The sequence below is a fragment of the Leishmania braziliensis genome, chromosome 36, assembly GCF_000002845.2.
Source record: "Leishmania braziliensis MHOM/BR/75/M2904 complete genome, chromosome 36".
NCBI classification, from domain to species: Eukaryota; Euglenozoa; class Kinetoplastea; order Trypanosomatida; family Trypanosomatidae; genus Leishmania; species Leishmania braziliensis.
This window is the reverse complement of record NC_009327.2, coordinates 2,485,203-2,502,204: the sequence shown is the minus strand read 5'-3', so window position 1 is coordinate 2,502,204 and position 17,002 is coordinate 2,485,203. Positions and strand designations below refer to the sequence as shown.

At 56.9% G+C, this 17,002-nt stretch overlaps 6 protein-coding genes across 6 annotated transcripts; all 6 read left to right on the top strand.

The window, feature by feature from the left end:
* Window positions 1–1,009: 1,009 nt before the first annotated feature.
* On the top strand, window positions 1,010–2,335 carry LBRM_35_6790 (putative histidine secretory acid phosphatase; the record flags this gene model as incomplete). The annotated part of the gene is made up of 1 exon (XM_001569241.1): window positions 1,010–2,335. The coding sequence occupies one exon, from the start codon at window positions 1,010–1,012 to the stop codon at window positions 2,333–2,335; it is 1,326 nt and encodes a 441-aa protein (XP_001569291.1).
* A 3,018-nt stretch (window positions 2,336–5,353) lies between these two features.
* LBRM_35_6780 (conserved hypothetical protein) lies at window positions 5,354–5,947 on the top strand (the record flags this gene model as incomplete). Its single annotated transcript, XM_001569240.1, has 1 exon — window positions 5,354–5,947. The coding sequence occupies one exon, from the start codon at window positions 5,354–5,356 to the stop codon at window positions 5,945–5,947; it is 594 nt and encodes a 197-aa protein (XP_001569290.1).
* Window positions 5,948–6,413: 466 nt separating this feature from the next.
* On the top strand, window positions 6,414–7,349 carry LBRM_35_6770 (conserved hypothetical protein; the record flags this gene model as incomplete). Its single annotated transcript, XM_001569239.1, has 1 exon — window positions 6,414–7,349. One exon carries the CDS (start codon window positions 6,414–6,416, stop codon window positions 7,347–7,349), a length of 936 nt encoding a protein of 311 aa, XP_001569289.1.
* Window positions 7,350–8,493: 1,144 nt separating this feature from the next.
* LBRM_35_6760 (protein transport protein Sec23-like protein) lies at window positions 8,494–11,031 on the top strand (the record flags this gene model as incomplete). The annotated part of the gene is made up of 1 exon (XM_001569238.1): window positions 8,494–11,031. One exon carries the CDS (start codon window positions 8,494–8,496, stop codon window positions 11,029–11,031), a length of 2,538 nt encoding a protein of 845 aa, XP_001569288.1.
* Window positions 11,032–12,257: 1,226 nt separating this feature from the next.
* Window positions 12,258–12,875, top strand: LBRM_35_6750 (conserved hypothetical protein; the record flags this gene model as incomplete). Its single annotated transcript, XM_001569237.1, has 1 exon — window positions 12,258–12,875. One exon carries the CDS (start codon window positions 12,258–12,260, stop codon window positions 12,873–12,875), a length of 618 nt encoding a protein of 205 aa, XP_001569287.1.
* A 987-nt stretch (window positions 12,876–13,862) lies between these two features.
* On the top strand, window positions 13,863–15,503 carry LBRM_35_6740 (conserved hypothetical protein; the record flags this gene model as incomplete). Its single annotated transcript, XM_001569236.2, has 1 exon — window positions 13,863–15,503. The coding sequence occupies one exon, from the start codon at window positions 13,863–13,865 to the stop codon at window positions 15,501–15,503; it is 1,641 nt and encodes a 546-aa protein (XP_001569286.1).
* Between the last annotated feature and the right edge of the window lie 1,499 nt (window positions 15,504–17,002).

Here is a 17,002-nt window from a genome sequence, read left to right as displayed (position 1 = left end):
CGCCCATCTCGACACGTCCCCTTTGCAGGGTCCCCATCCTTGTCGGCCTGGCCATCTCGCCATGGCGCAGTCACCCGTTCCGCGCAGCCTCCCAAGATAGCTGCAGTGCATCAGCGTGGTGCGTTCATTTGTGACTTCGGAGATGAGAAGCTTGGCATTGCCATAAATAGCCTACGCGCATTACTATGTGTGGAGGATGTGGGGCCGCGCCCCGCTGTTGTCTAATACATACCTAGCACCCCTTGAAACCCAGTTGAAGTAGTGCTTGCCCTCTTTGGCCAAGCACATAGTGCCTGTGCAAATGCATGCGTGACAGTCTGCGTGTGTGTGTGGGGGGGGGGGGGGGAGAGAGAGAGAGAGCATTCGTCCAGCTGCGCTTGACGTTCTCTTTTTCCTCTTAGCTGTGTTTTCTCACGTGCTTCTTGTGCACCCCCTCCACCGCACTCCGTGTGACTAACTTTGCACAGCTGTGGACGACAGATGCCACTTTGAGCTGTGCAGCTCGCTGTTGCAATGGCTTATCCTTTGCACGACACCGTGTTTTCCCGCTGATGCCTCTACCGCCGCCGCTGTTCGGAACTCTGGCGAATACAAGTGGCAGCACTTTCTGCGCGTTCGCAGTTACCATTCTGTGAATCGCTGCGCGACCCTAACGATATTCCTCTCCCCTTTTCTCCGCACGTTTCCACCTCAGCCTCTCCTTCCCTCACGTCCCGCGCATCACTCGCTGCCGAAAGAACACAGGCGCGCCCCCAACCCTTCGGCGTCCTCCAGAAATCATCCTTCCCCTGTTCATCTTTTTTTTCTGCCAGCATCAGCTGCTCTCCCACTTGCAGTTTTACTTCTTCGCTCCTCTTACCTCCTAGCGCGGCCGCACCTCGTACCCTTGAGAGAGACGTAGAGGAACGAGGACAGGCAAAGCACCATGGCCTCGAAGCTCCTCCGTGTGCTGGCGACCGCCCTGCTGGTCGCTGCGGCCGTGTCGGTCGACGCGCGCCTGGTGGTGCGCATGGTGCAGGTGGCACACCGCCACGGTGCCCGCAGTGCCCTCGTCGACGACAATGCGACGCAGATTTGCGGCACCGTGTATCCGTGCGGCGAGCTGACCGACGAGGGCGTCGAGATGGTCCGTGCGATCGGCAAGTTTGCCCGCGGCCGCTACAACGACCCCTCACTTGTGGAGAGCCCTCTCTTCCCGTCCACGCGGTACAACTCCTCGGTCGTGTACACCCGCTCCACTGACACCCAGCGCACCATCCAGAGTGCGACCGCCTTCCTGCACGGCCTCTTCGAGGACGACTACTTCTTCCCGGTGGTGTACTCGCACAACATGACAACCGACACGCTGCTCAGCACCGACACGGTGCCGTCCGTGATGGGCCGTAGCTGGCTCGACAGCCCGGCGCTGTCCGCCACCCTCAACCCGGTGGTCGACGCGCACCTCACCTGGGACGCCATCCAGGCCGCCGCCAAGGACGCATGGATCGAGGGCCTGTGCGCGGACCCCAACGCCCGCGCCGACTGCGTCCTCAACCTGTACGACGTGGCCGCCGCATTCGAGGCTTCCGGCCGGCTTGACTCCACCAGCGATCTCAAGGCGGCGTATCCGGGCCTCGTCGAGGTGAACGCCGCCTGGTACAAGTATGTCTTTGGCTGGAACGACACGGACAAGCTCGATCGCACTCAGGGCACGCCCTCGCAGAACCTTGCGCAGACGATGCTGGCCAACATGAACGCCCACCGCCTCTCGCCGTCGTACAAGCTGTTCGAGTACAGCGCTCACGACACAACGATCGCTCCCTTGGCGGTCACGTTCGGTGACCAGGGCAACACGACGATGCGCCCGCCCTACGCGGTTACCATCTTCGTGGAGCTTCTCCAGGACACCGAGGATGCCAACGGCTGGTACGTGCGCCTCATCCGCGGCAACCCCGTGAAGGCAGCCAACGGTATCTACGTCTTCCAGCAGAGCGGCATCGAGGTGCACTGCATGGACAGCGCTGGCAACATGTACATCGCCTCCACCGGCATCTGCCCGCTGGATAACTTCCGCCGCATGGTCGACTACTCACGCCCCACCGTGGAGGATGGCAACTGCGCCATGACGACGACTCAGTACAGCAACATGGGCTGCCCGCGCACCATCGCGGACAACGAGCCGGTGCCGTTGCGCTGCGAGGTTTACCGCCGGGTTTGCACAAACAAGGCTTGCCCGCCCGCCCACATCCTCTCGGCGGCCGACTACCAGTGCCACCCCACAGCCGAAACACAGGGGCCCAGCAGCAGCACGAACAGCGCAGCGCGGCAGCAGCAGCGGCATCACGACTCCACCTGACACCTCTGCCTTCCTGAGGCCCATGAACTTGAGGCCGCGCGTGCTCTCGCCGGAGAAGAGGCGCCGCATTGCCGCGGACATTCTCTACGGTGTGACCAACGGCGTTGCTGTCGGTGCGGCTATCCGTGAGCACAACAAGTAGGGCGGTAGCATACGTGTATTTCATTGGCAATGAAGGCATGTTTTAGTTTTCGGCTATATATATATATATATATGTGTAGTCATAGCTTATCACTCAGTCCTATCTCCTAGCAGGTCTTTTACTTCTGAAGTCATTTGTGACTTTCCTGGTATTCATCTGCAAGGGCGTACTCACGTGTGTGTGTGCGCGCTATTCGTTTGTCTGGCGATGTTTTTTTCGGGGTTTTATTCTTACTGTGCTCTCTGAGGGTGCTTTGCTCATAGAAGGCGTGTGCACGACACTTGGCGGATTGTCGTCGACGTTTGTTTCGCTTCATTCCGGCTCGCTGTGTTCTCGTGGAGTTTTCTACTGAGTGCCGCGCTTTGAGGAAATGGATTTTCTGGAAAGAGTGTACGACAGCACAACCACACACGGGTATAAAGCGTTGTGGAGCATGTAGATGGGATTCGAACGAGGATCGGGCAAAACGGAACTTGAAGGATTGCGTTGACATGGAGGAGGAGGATGCCAGCCCGAAGGCGAAGTAGACGTACATGCGGGACTATTTTCTGAAAGGAGTCAAACTGGAGCTTTTTTCCTTATTTTTACTTCGGTATGTGTAGAAGCAGTAGGTGTTCTGTCCCTTGCTATGCACTCACCCCCCCCCACACACGCCAAAAGAGTTTGCAAAGTAGAACATAAAGTCCGCTCACCCACCCTTATCTTATTTATGCATCTCTGCGTAGCTGAAGTGGCTCTTCACACGTTTCCCATTTCTTTCATTGAAAATACCCCAAAGAGAGCACGAGGGTGCTCTCGATGCGCGGAGTTTGTTCCCTACGTTTTTTCTCTTGTGGAACTCTGGATGAGAGAAGTGAAAACACCAACTCTTTCCTTGTGTTCTCCTTGCACGACAAGTCATGTGTACGTCGAAAGTGTTCTCGTGACACCCGTTTGTGGCCATAATTTTCTTTGCCCCTTGGAGACTCATTCTGTACGATATTTTCTCATTGTTTCCTCACTCAGTGGAGTTGCATTCTCATTTATCGTTTATACTTAATTTTCCTATTCATTTGCGCTTCAATGGACATGTCGCCATGCGACTGATCAGTTCCCCAGTTTCCTGGGATGCAAGCATACCAAGACGTCACTTCGCCTGGAGGCTCTGAAGTCCATGGCACTGTCTACACGGACTGCGCAGCAAGTGGCCCCCCACTCCCCCCCCCCGCCAACAATTGTAGGCACACTTGTGGCGGTGCGAGAATGTGTTGCGGCCCCCTCCTACAAGGCGCATAATGCCTACGGGTATTCTTTCCAGCAAACATTGTTGTGGCTTTTTTCTGTGACAAAAGTCCCGGCAGTGTTACTCCCGCCGCCGCTGGTGATGTTCGGACTGCCCCTGCCCAGCAGCTTGACTGGAAGAATCAAAGAGGCTCTGCAAGGGTAGAAAAAGGTGCAGCAAAATTTGTTTTTCCCGAATGTGGAGGAATGCTGAAGAAACACGTGTGACTAGCACGAGAACCGACATTCCTCCACCTCTAAGGATCTCTGATAATAGTGAGCACCCCAGCGTGGTATCTCAGTGCCCGGTGCCCTCAGTCTGGGAGCAGCCAGCCAAGCAGCCCCCCCGGCCTCTGCCAATGCCAGACCACCGCTGCTGTTCACAGAGTCAGGTGCACGCAACGCAGGGATGTCAGAGCGATGTATCGCTGCTGATGTCGGCGGTCAGGTCGTGGATGGAGTGGCGTCGTAGCGACCTGCGAGAGTGAGCCCGTCTGTGCCATCCACTTGATGGGCCGAGTGTCCGCGTGGCTCGAATGTGTCTCACCTGGCACTCGCTGCCTACTAGTGTAGCGAGCCTGAGCCATCGCGGTGGGTTGCACCAGGTGACGACTGGCACGATGGGTGCTGCTGTGAGGCAACCTACTGAGCAAGGAGTGGGTAGAGTTTGGGGCAGAGGGCCGCGCGTCGGGGACTGGGTGGGTGCATTGCTGTAACGCGCGTGTCTAGGGCTGCTTGGCACCACGCGATGTGGCGTGTGGCCGGTCGGGGGTGGAGTGTCATTTGAGTTCGTGTGTCGGGTGGCAGGGAATGGACACGTTGGGAACACCAGCAATCGCCTCTTCCATTTTTCAACTGCAGCTTCTCTTCTCATCGGTCGCTATGAGGGAGAGCCACGCCTTGTGTACTTCTTCCTCCCGTCAATCCTCTCTTCTTAATTACTGACTGATTTTTCTTTTCGTGCTGCCAAAGAAGATGCGGACAAACAAACCCCGTTGTCCAGAATGTTTTTGTATTTCTTTCTTTTCTGACTCCTACATTGCCGTAGAAACACACGAGCTGCACGGACAAAATTTGTTCAGCAGTGGAAGCACGCACGGCTATGGACGCGCGCGTGCACTCGGTTTGCTATACGAAAGGCTCATTTCTATTTTTGTTTTAGCCTCTTGTCTCTCGTTCTGCGGTGAGTGGCGCCTAACTTTTGGTGTATGTAACTGGTCTCAAATGAAAACGTGTAGTACCTCGAATCTACGAAGAGTCATCTGAATTACCGCGCAGCTCCTTTCCCTATGCTAGGAGCGCGACTAAACCCCAAGCCAGGCGAGTGCCTCATCGATGATGGACATCTTTCAGGGAGCCGGCGAAGACGTGGCAGCTGTGCTTCACGCTTCGCGTAGCCCCTCCCCTCTGACCTTCACATGTCACGAGTGCGTCACCAGCTTGCACTTAATCACTTCGACCTCTTTTACTCCCTCCCCCCCCCTTTCTCCTCCTGCCGCCTATCTCTCCTGATTTGGCTTTGCCTTGTGTACCGTGGTGGGACGGGTGTGCTTTTTGCCTCCCCTCTGTCATTTTCAGACCCCTTTGGGCATGCGAGGTCGTACTCGCGTTTAGAAATGGGTCAAGGGCTGAGTGGTGGGGCTGTGCTCGGCACGGCGCTCTCCATGGCCGCCGCACCTGCCCGAATGTCACTGGCAGATCACGTCTTGATTATTACTACCTGTGCTGGCTTTGGTTTGGCCCTCGACTTTACCAGCGACTGCCTTGCCAAAGAGGGAAAGGTAATGATTCACCGCGATGTGGTGCTAAACGCACACGATGTACTCCGACATGTGTACACCTTCTACGCCCCATGCGAGTCCAACGCGATGGCGAAGTTGTTTCGTCAGAAGCACGAGTGGCTTGTGCTCGAGTCGCACGGGCGCAAGTTCTACACCGTGCAGAAGTGTCCTAGCACCGGGGACGTCGTGATGGACATGCGCCTCTCGCTGCGCGCTGCGAACGACGTGGGGCTCGTGGCTGCCGGACGCCCCACACTGACGGGCGAGATTCAGCAACGTCGTGCGGATATGGAGTTTGACATCCCGAGCGACGTGCAGGTGGCGTACATGATTGCGTGGCTCCGCAAAGAGGACCCACGCTGGGCATTTTCAACTGAGAACAGTCGCCAATTCACCACGCGTGCCCGCTACGCTTTGAACGACTTCTAAAGCTCCTGCAGAGCGAAAGCGCAGTGGTGTCTGCGCTACAGTGAGGCGAACGGGCGGGTGCATTCCATATTCACAATGCTTCACTCTTACTGCCAACGCGAGGACAGTGCTGCGTAGAGGAACTGAAACTGTAGCAGCGACTTCTGCACGTGTTTAGGGAGACACGAAGATGCAACGACGGTTTGCGTCACGCTCGCGTCGCACGTGGAGCTTTTCCTCTCGTTCTCTGAGCAACTCTCTCATTCACTGCACGTGAAGGCTCCAGGTTGTACCCCGCATCTTCTCGTGTGCGTTGCATGTTTCTTTTCTCTCTTCTGCTGTTAACCGCCTTCCTCTTGCGATCTGTCTCTCCTCCTCGCTTTTCGCCCTTCCTCCTTACCCCCGTCTTTTGCCTCTTGCTCTTCCACTGCGCTGGGAGAGGGCTGAGGAGGGTAAAGCAGCGTTGCCTTACAAACATACCCCGAAGATGAATCGCGAGCAAATTTCCCGCCGCATTGACCTCGTTGGCCCCTCCACTGGGGCCATCGTCGGCGTTGCCACGTGGTGTGCCCTTCACGGCGCTGAGGCGGATGCCATTCTGAACTACGTAGCGGAGAAGATGAAGCATAAGGATACAACTGACGTAGTGCGGGCCTCGCTGGTGTATGTGATTCACGAACTGCTGCTGAGCTGCGCGACCCACGGGGTCTCAGAGAACGCAAAGCGGTCCACCTTAAAGGCTGTGAGTCTCACCCTGCCAAGCGCAGTGAAGGACACACTGCGGCAGAGAGCAAGCGATCACACGGCTTTTCTGATTGCCTTGCAGAAAGCAACGGAGTGGTGGGGTATGCTGAACCTGTTCCCGGCGGCCTGGCTGACGAAGCTGCAGAGCACCGTTCAGGAGGGACAGGAGGATGCCAGTCACCGCACTACCGTCCCCTCTGCCTTGATGCAGGTTGCCAACCTCCTGCAGCGCTACCAGCATGCCAAAGAGCAGTGGGTACAGAACAGGCACATCAAAGCAGAAGAGGGAAATACCAGTAGCGGGATTGCGAGTGGCCAAGACACGGCATCGCGGGTGGCAAGTGCGGGCGCAGGCGCTAGAGGTGCCGTTGTAGACGATGCGGCAAAGCGATGCCTCATCGCCTTGAGGAAAGCTGTGGAGAGTCACTTTGAGAGAAACGCGGCGTTACTGGCGTGGTGCGAAGCAGAGCGTGCAGAGCTGGAGGGTCGCGCCGCCACCTCCAGCTCAGGCAGTGGTGTAGTGAAGATGGTGCGCGGTACCTCTTCTCACGCCCCAAAACACGACGGGGCAGGTGTTGGCTATCCAGTGAAGGAGGAAGGCGGCCATGGTGACGGTCCGTCGGGAGAAGCCAAGGACGAGGATGACGTGCTTGGGTCCTTCTTCTCCCTGATACGTTGATTGTGGGGAGTCACACAGTACGTCTTTTGTGTCTGCGTGTTGGGTCTGTTGGTGTTAGAATCGACGTGTTTGGTCCGCGTGAGCACAGGGGGAAATGACGTCGCGCCGGTGCTCTCCTCTGTGTCTCCTGCATAACAAGCAAAGGCGCTGGCCGAAGGACATTTCTGGGCCTGTGTTGAACGTGCATGGGGATGCGCCCAGGTGTGCATCGGCCCCACCCCACCCCACCACTGCCACGCGCAACGGGTTATGTTTTTGTCCCACTTGGGACTTGACAAGGCCCTCCCTTCCCCTTGTTTGCGGTACACCCTAACGTACTCCCTGGTCGTTCTTCGCCATCGGCACATCCACGTTAACTGACTCTACATTCTCCCTTCCTCGTGTCATCGCCACCCCGTAACACTGCAGTTACACACATACAGAACTCGATAGAAGGAAGCGGCACAGGTTGCTATGTGATAGCCACCACACATCCACATCTTCATACAAGCATACGCAGTGTCAGCTTCATCCATCTGTCGCCATCTCACTGCTCGTCCTTGTTCTAGTGGCAGCGACAAAGTGGTGAGGCTGCATCCCTCGCTCGCACTCTGGCTCATTTTACTCTGATTCGCTTGCAGCAACCTTTTCTTCCCATCACAGCTTGTCGGTACGTTCTCTTCGTTGCCAACAGCGTTGGGGGTGCGTGCATTTGTCGAGCCCAAGCCGATTCTCTGTTCGAGAGTGTCGCATTTCTCCCCATCCCTCTCCGCGTCTCTGCATCCCCCCGCACGGCTAACATCACAAATCCTCTTTTTTTGTCTTCTTTCGTTGCTGATTTTCTTCTTCTCCTCACTGTGGAAGATTGCGTCGACCGGCTGATCTTAATCATCTCCCACTCTATCGTCACGCGCACGCAGCTCTCGTGTGCACGGCGAGGGTCGTGGACGCGGAGTGGACTAAAAGATAGACGAAGAGCCGCCACTGAGGAACGAAACACCGCAACTTTGGTTGCCTCTGCGTGTGTCTGTATGTGGGTCCGCCTGAACCTCTTTCACCGTCAGCAGCTATCCACCCTAGGACACACGGGCAGCCCAGAGAAGAGAATAAGAGGACTTATAATAGCCATCAATTGCAGCAGCAGCGGGTGAAGCAGACAGAAACCATGAGCGACGAATATGGCTACGTAAACTACGCGGCCCAGTACCGCCAGCAGCAGCCCCAGGCGTATGGAGTCAGCGCCAGTGCGTACGGTGGTGATGGACTGACAAACAACTACGGTGGCTATGGTTTCCAAAACGAGTCATACCAACAGTATAGCGCTCAGCAACCATACGGGTATGAGCACCGCCAGCAACAAGAGGCACCAGCCCAGAAGCAGCAGTGCAATCAATACGCGAATGGTAGCGAGCAGCACCAGAACCAGCAGACATACAATCAACAGCCACGAGCACAGGCCGCTTCCTTTGGCCAGCCCGCCATGGGTACAGTGGAAGAGACTCCTGCCGAGACGACAACTCGTTGGTCGTGGTCGCTTTACTCCATGAACCGCATCGACGGCGCACGCATGGTGGCCCCGTTGGGTTGTCTGTACTCCCCCCTCGGCACCTCTTGTACTCAGCTCAACTATGCCCCGACACAGTGCAGTGTGTGCGGAGGGGTGCTGAACCCGTACGCCACTCTCGACCCCCGCAGTCGCATGTGGGGGTGTCCGCTGTGCCACACCAAGAATGTGCTGCCGCCACAGCATCAGCAAGCGAATGAGTACAATCTGCCGCCAGAGATGCAGCCGTCCTCGGCGACGGTAGAATTTGTGGCGCGTATGCCATACCGCAACCCGCCCACATTCATGCTAGTCGTCGACACGTGCCTCGATACGGACGAGGAGCTACAAGGTCTGCGTGACTTCCTGGTACAGTCTCTGCGGATGATCCCAGAGTACGCAAACGTGGCGATTATCACGTACGGCACAACCGTTAGCATGCACGAGATCTCCGGGCCTGCAGCGTACCCGCGTGCCATGATGCTGCGTGGCACGCAGGAGATGACGGTGGAGCAGCTAAAGGCGATCTTGCCGGACCCCAAGCGATTTGTGGCACCGTTGCGAAACTGTGCTGCCTACATGACGCAGCTCATCTCCTCCATGTCCCGCGACCTCTGGCCCGTCATGAAGGGCCATCGGCCACTGCGGTGCACCGGGGCTGCGCTCTCGGTCGCGGCGAGTCTGCTGCAGATCGTGTCGCCAAACACGGGCTCCTGCATCCTTACTTTCATGTCCGGCGTGTGCACGTCGGGTCCGGGCACTGTGGTAGACGTGAGTCGCGAAAAGATGATCCGCGTGCACGCCGACATCCGCGACGAGACGGCGGCCGCCACGTACTGGAGCACCTCATGCGCATTCTACGAAAATCTGATGCACCGCATTGTCGCGCAGGGTCACTCTCTCAACTGCTTTGTTGCCTCCCTGGACCAGTTTGGCTTGGCTGAGATGAGAACATGCGTACAATCCTCCGGCGGTGTTGTGCTGAATGCGGAGTCGTGGCTCGAGGAGCCATTTCGCATCTCCCTTCACCAGTTCTTTGCACGCCGCGAGGATGGAACGCTCATGCTGGGACTGAACGCGACAATGGACGTCATCACGTCGCCAACGTGGAAGGTGCAAGGCGTCATTGGCCCCTGCGTCGGCACTGGCAAGATGTCCACGTCTGTGGCGGAGTATGAGATTGGACTGGGTGGTACCTGTCAGTGGACGACATGCCAGCTTGACTCGACCACCACCTTCGCCATCTATTACGACACGGCCAGCACGCAATCCGCGGAGGCGACTAGAAATCCACTTCGTTACACCCAAATTGTGACGAAGTACGAGATGGGGCAGGAGACGCACACGCGCGTCACGACGCTGACGTTGCGGCAGGCGCAGAACCCACCCATCCAAGACCTCGTTGCCGCCTTCGATCAGGAGACCGCTGCCGTTCTGCTGGCTCGCGAGGCGGTGCACAAAACCAGCAGTATGCCGCTCTTTGATGTGCTGCGTTGGCTGGACCGCACGGTGGTACGTCTCATCTCCCGCTTTGGCGAATACACGAAAGACCAGCCTGACTCGCTGCGGCTGCCGAAAGAGTTTGTGTACTTCCCAGCCTTCATGTACCACCTGCGCCGCTCCGGCTACCTGCAAATCTTCAATTCGAGCCCCGACGAGACGGCGTTCCTGCGCCTGCAGCTGCTCAAGTCCAACGTAGAAGACTCCATTGTGCAGATCCAGCCGACCCTCTACAGCTACCGGATGGATGCGGCGCCGCAGCCGGTGCCACTCGACAGCACAGCCATCCAGCCCGACAACGTTCTGCTGCTGGACACCTTCTTTGAGGTGCTCATTCACTACGGCTCCACCATTGCTGCGTGGAAGAAGGCAGGCTATGCAGAGCACGAGGACTATGCACACTTCAAGAAGTTTCTGGAGGTGCCGCTGGCCGATGCCCAAGTGCTCGTCGGCTCCCGCTACCCCACACCGCGTCTGATCGACGTGTGTCAGGACGACCCCGATGCGCGTATCTTGTACAACCGAATCAACCCTAGTCGCTCCTACGCATCCGCCGATGGTGGGGCCTACGGCTCGCACGAAGGCGAGCTCGTGTACACGGACGACGCCTCCTTGCAGGTGTTCATGCAGCACCTCAAGAAACTGGCGGTGGCACAGTAGTACAAAGCCATCTAGGTAATGCATGAGATGCCGTTAGTGCCCCAGTGCCGATCAGGCCCCTGCACTTTGGTGTGGTTGGGCTTGTTGTTCTCATTGCATTCTCTGGGTGTGTGCAGTAGTAGCGGCTGTTGGCGCCGTTCTGCGCGTGTGAGGCCGCTGTGTGAGTGCCCAGGAGTTAGCGGGGAGAGATGCCCATTAGCGACATTTCTTCCTCTTCGCACATTACCTCCTCCGTCTTAACCGGTATCGTCTTTTAGATATCTACTTTACTGATTGGGGAAGCTAGTCTCGGCGTCACTCTTTTCCTCGTCCTGGTTGGTGCTGTGATGGTGCGGAAAGAAGGGGAGAGGTGAGATCCGCGGCGAACAGTTGTGTGGTGGAAAAAGGTAGCAATGTATTTGTAGGTGGGTGCTTCGACGGCTCAAGTGTTCACCCGCTCGACCGCCCAGCCCCGCTCATTTTTTCTCTGTCGCCCTCCAACTCCTCCATGCTCCTCTCCCTTCCTCCCCCCTTCAGTCCCTTCCTTTTTCTTCCGCTCCCTTGTGACTCTGCAGGGAGTTTTTAGCCCCTCCCCTCTCCCCCACTCGTTTGCCTTGTGGCACATTGGCTAGTGCTGTTTGTCAATTTGTTCGGCTGTTCTGTGTCGTGTCTCCCCTCCCCCTCTACGTGGGGCCTCATCATCTTATCATCCCCATCAACCTTGCGCACTCCTGTAAGAGCAATATAACACCATGACTACCCCAGTGGAGAAGCAAAGGGGGGGGGGCAAGACAGCACACAGACTTGGTGACCCCTAAGTCTTTTCCTGCTTGTATCCGGTGTGTGTGTGTGTGTATTGCTCACGGCGTCTCTAAGAGGCGTGCAAACGACGCATCCCACGGCCTGCTACAATGGCAACGCCGCTTCTGGCGGATGCTGCATCCTCCTGTGCGGCGAAGAGGCAGAGAGAAACTCCCTGCCTCTGCCATTGACTCTCACCACCACCTGCCTCCGTCACCCGACCCTGACCCCTGAACCTTCCCGTCCTGCCCCCTCCCCCCCCCCCCGATCGGATTCGGCCGCTATCTCGCACCTGTGCAACTACACACCCAATCACTTCTCTGTCATGCCATCGTGTCTGTATCGAACATCCACATCATTCAGAAGCAGTTTTGCTCCCTGTACCACTACTCCCACCACCGCAACGCAACACTGTCATCGAAGCTCCCTGCATAGAGATATACGCAATGCTGGAGTTGCTGCTGCGGGGCTACTTAGTGTACCTCTCCTTTGTGCAGCCAGTTATCCACGGCGCGCAACTCTGCCACTCCACAGACCCCGATGCACTGCAGGTAGCAAATGTGACGCTGACGCTCATCTTTGCTTGGCTGCTGGAGGTGGCTGATGTACTGTTTCTCTCCTCGATTTTCGCGATGCGCTGGCTCTACCTGTGCACCCGCATTGTGCTAGCTCTGTACTTAGCAAATCATCGCTTTCTCGGTGCGGTGCAAATCTACCAAAGGCTATTTGCAAGCCTCGTCGACACCTACTTCCCTGTGATCGACTCCGTAGTCGTACGTCACATGCAGGTCATCGGCGACTCCGGGCTCATTCAGTACGGCGCACAAGTATCCGCCAGTCTGCTGCGGGGAATCACCACTATCGCTGAGATTGCCAAGGCATTGATAGAGTCCTCCACTACCGCGGTGCCTACTGCCCCGCTGTCCCGCTGCATGTCGCAGGAACGCCGTTGCAGAAAGGTGAGGGACGTCCGTATCTCTCCCCCTCTGCGCCCACCGCCGGCCGCCCGCACCATCTCACTGTACCGACCGTCACTCTTCTACGACGATAGTGACGAGAGGTAATTGCCGGCGCAGTGGCGCGTCAGCTAAACGCTAGTGCCGACCCCTCTTTCGAAAGTTGGCGGGTGGGGGTGACAGAGAGTACGAGGAGCCGAGCGTGGTAGCGCTGCACGCTGCTTTTCATGCCTCGGGGCCCTAAAATGGCAGTGAACCGTCCCCGCTGGCACTCAGGTCCATCTGATCGATTCAGCGTATCATCTCCCCCCACACACACATTCTCCTCCTCTCGCCCTTGCTTCCCTGCTCCACCAATCCACTGCGCTTGACTGATTGCTTACGTGTTTTTGACTGCGCCCGGCGTTGAAAAGTGATGAGATGCGGCCGAGACACAAATGGAGAGCGGGAAGGGCAACGACACGAGAAGAAAGAGAAAATGCTACAGAGACACGAGACGTACGAGCCCGTCTGCTCATCATCCCGCAAGGACCGTTTCCGCCCACTCGTCTGCTTTTGGAGAGACACAGCGTTTTCCCACGCTTTTCTGTTCACCCACTCAGAACTGCCGCCGTTGAGAGACTGCACACTGCACCCCCCTTTCCTCTCTGCACACCCCCTATTCGTTTGTCTTTCTTCTCTTCTGCCTCTCTTCGGTTTCTTTCTTTTTTTATTATTTGGTGTCGACAGCACTTCGCGCGTGACGTGGGCTACACTGTGTGCACGCTCACCGACACACACGCCGAAACGCAAGCATTCACGCCTATCGTAACGCGCCAACCTCGCACTGCTGCCGCTACTACTGCCCTCGCCCTCCTCAATCCCTTCATATCTTGGCTTCATATGCATTTTGTCTCTTGGCTCTGCAGCGTTGTATTTCAGCGGTGCGCAGCGACGGCGCGAGACAGCACATCACTAAAAGAGATAAAGAAGAGTGAAAGAGGCACCCGCTCTAGCATACATTTCCTTGACGAAATCATCAAAGAGTACATAGACGCGCTACCAAGAGTGCGCAACATACACGCCTAAACTCATCTACGCAGACATCGGAGAGCAATGTTGAGTAGCCGTGGGGTCATCACGACTAACGCGGCGCTTGTGGAGTGTGCCGCAGGGCAAAATACATCGGATAAGAACGTGTTCCTGCTGAGTGAGTTAGAGAAGGTCTGGGTGGCTGTGGCGGTAGTAGCGCGTCGCCTACTCCTCGACGGCAGCGCCGTGCAAATTGCACCGTTCGGCGCGCTTTGGACTCAGGAGTACATTCTGCTGCGCGACCGGCAACAAAACCCCTACAAAACGCGTAAGTTGTGCTTTGGCATCAACCTCAACTATGCAAATCGTTATGGTATTGACACCGGCAAAGTGCCTCTCGAACGACCTGGCGGGGAAGGCTATGTGCGAGTGAGCATGGCTGACATAGTATCAGTGTGCAGCGTGCCTGCGCGGACTGCCTCTGCGGCGCTCAAAGAGTTCTTTCTGTACCTCGGTGAGAAGCTTTCGCGCGACCGCGTGCTCCAGCTGTCGCTGCCGGGCGTCGCCACCATTTCCATAAAGAAGCAGAAGGTGGTTCTGAGCATGCATGAGGAGCTGCGCCTTGAGATGTACGAGATCGACAGCCGCAAGTGGCCTGGAGAGCTGCAGCGCGAAGGTTATGAGGTGCTGCAGACGCAGGTGGAGGCGGCAACCTCCTGCGCGCTCAGCTCGGCTGCCGCATCGCGTCCGTCAACGTCACACCTTTCGCGGGCGAGTTGGCGCTCCGCACCGGCGTCAACAGCAGGCGACGGCATCGACGCAAAGAGGCCAGTCTTTGTTGCTGCCTCGCCATCGGGTCGACTTTTTGACGATATCGCGCAGCACGAAGAGCAGCGCAGAAGAGCGGCCCAATCGGTTGCAGCCGCAGAGAGAGAGATGCGCCGCCGCCAGGAGGACCTGAACCAACGTATTGAGCGCTATGCCGGATATGGATACCAGGATGACCCGGTTGAAAACGAGGTGTACTACACCGAGAGGGCCGGTAAAGACGACTTGGACTACACGCACCCGTCGTCAGAGGAGGTGAAAGGGGATGGCGCCGATGACGGACTACGACGCGTTGGCCGACCACCACCGAGTGCGTCCGGGGAGTCCATCTACAACATCATCGATCGGTCGGACCCTCGGAACACTGCAGCGATCCCCCATCAATCCCGCCAGTACGGGCAGCACTACCCCCAGTCGTCCTCTTGGGCATCCTCGCACCATGAAGTGGCAGCCAAGGACGACCCTGACGTGGAGGTCATAGAAATCTTCGATGACTCCAGCATGGTTGAGCAGCCCACCACGACACTAGATAAGCGCCCCATCGCTCCCAAGAACGCGGAACTAGAGCGTATTCTGCGAGAGGAGGAACCTTTTAGCCGACCCATACCCCACCGCACATACCACGAGTCAAGTGCGGCACGGGACCTGATATACTCTCAGCCGTACGAGGCGCCATCACGCAGAGCGAGGTCAGCGGCAGTAGCGGGGCCATCGCCAGCGACACATGAAAAGCACACCGCGAACATAGACACTAGCACGCAGACCATCGCCTTCACAGAGACCACAAAGTCCGGACAGATCCATGAGGGTGTACTTCGATTTGGGCGCAAGCGGTTTGATGCGAACCAGTACGACAGTGATCACATTGGAAGTCTCCTTCAATACCGCGAGTATTGAGGTACACGTGGCGGCTATTCACAGACAGAGTATCAGTGACGTAATACCGCCACTTTTGCGAGCGGCTCTGAGGAAGGCAGACGTGCCACGCGATGGGTTTACGTGCAACTAAAGTTGAGGTAATTTACCTTTCTGTCCCGCCTTCCTCTTATCACGGTATGCTCGCTGTGCATGCCGTACCCTTTCTCTCTGTGTGTGTGGGGGGGAGGTGTCTGTGTGTGGTTGGGCCTGAGGCTCACGTGCTTGTGTATCTTCCTTCATACTTCTTTGGCGCTAGAGGTGGATACGGTGCACCGCACTTTACACCGCATTCGCTAAACGAGTAGCAGACAGATCAGCCCATTTGAACTGACATGCGTACTAACTTCCAAGCCTCTCTCTCTCTCTCTCGCACAGACCGAAAGGCCAAAAATGCCATGTCCTCCTCCACTAACCCTCTCCCCACTGGTCATTTGTCACGGGGTCCTTATCGTGCATCTACTGCTGTGACTAACTGTCTCCCCACTGCTCCCCCACCCTCGCCTTCCCTCTTGCCCAAACCTTCTGTAATTCTCCTTTGCTTTAGCAAGTTCGCCTGTACCTTACACTATACGTACATGGTTGAGACTGCACACAGGATTTCGTGGTGCGTGCTTGATAGGTTGAAGCGCAGTGAGGAGTCAAGAAAAAAAGCTCAGTTCACACTACTTGCTCAAGCTGTGCGGTATCCAATCACTCCTCCGCGAGCCGCTTAGGAGCCATAAGTCAACCCACTGCTTCGACTGCCTTCATCGAATGTGTACTGGAGCAGCAGCAGTGTGTGTCAGTAGAAAAACACAGCGTTGACAACTGCACAACTCTCTCACACGCGCCCGCACACCCATCCAGGCATCTTCAGACATGTTGGGTGTTCAGTTTATGATTGCAGTTATTAGATGCTTTTCCGATCGCGCCGAAGCCGCTCAAGCACCGAAGGACTAAGCCCATCCCATGTTGCCTCTCCTTCCAATGAGCGACCCAGCTCCGCCCCGGTGGCTGGGATGGTGCCGCTCCAACCCAACACCAGCGCCCCTATCCTTCCCATCAGTGGCCCAGTCGGCGGACTGCACAGCGTGGAGGATCGTCTGCGCATTGTGAAGCGCAACCGCACCCGTTATGATGACCTAGCACGCACACCACTGTCGCCGCGTTTACAGGAGGCGCTCAGCATCACCTCAGGCTCCTCTTATCCAGAGGTGAAGGCTTCAACCTCGGTGACTGCCGGCACGGCACCCCCCTGCGCCGCGTACCCGACCTTCAATATGTCTCGCCTACCCAAGCATGAGCAACACGTGATGGACGCAATGGTGCATGAGCTCACCGAAGTCTTGTTCTTTGCTTCATCGTGAGCAAGTGAAAACAAATGGCAGATAGGAAAAAAGCACGGCGCCGGGGTACACGTACGAGACGGCACGAAAAAGCGCAGCAGCTTTTGACTGGGGCTCAGGTGCCGACATTCTCTGCCGCGATCCAATTCACCA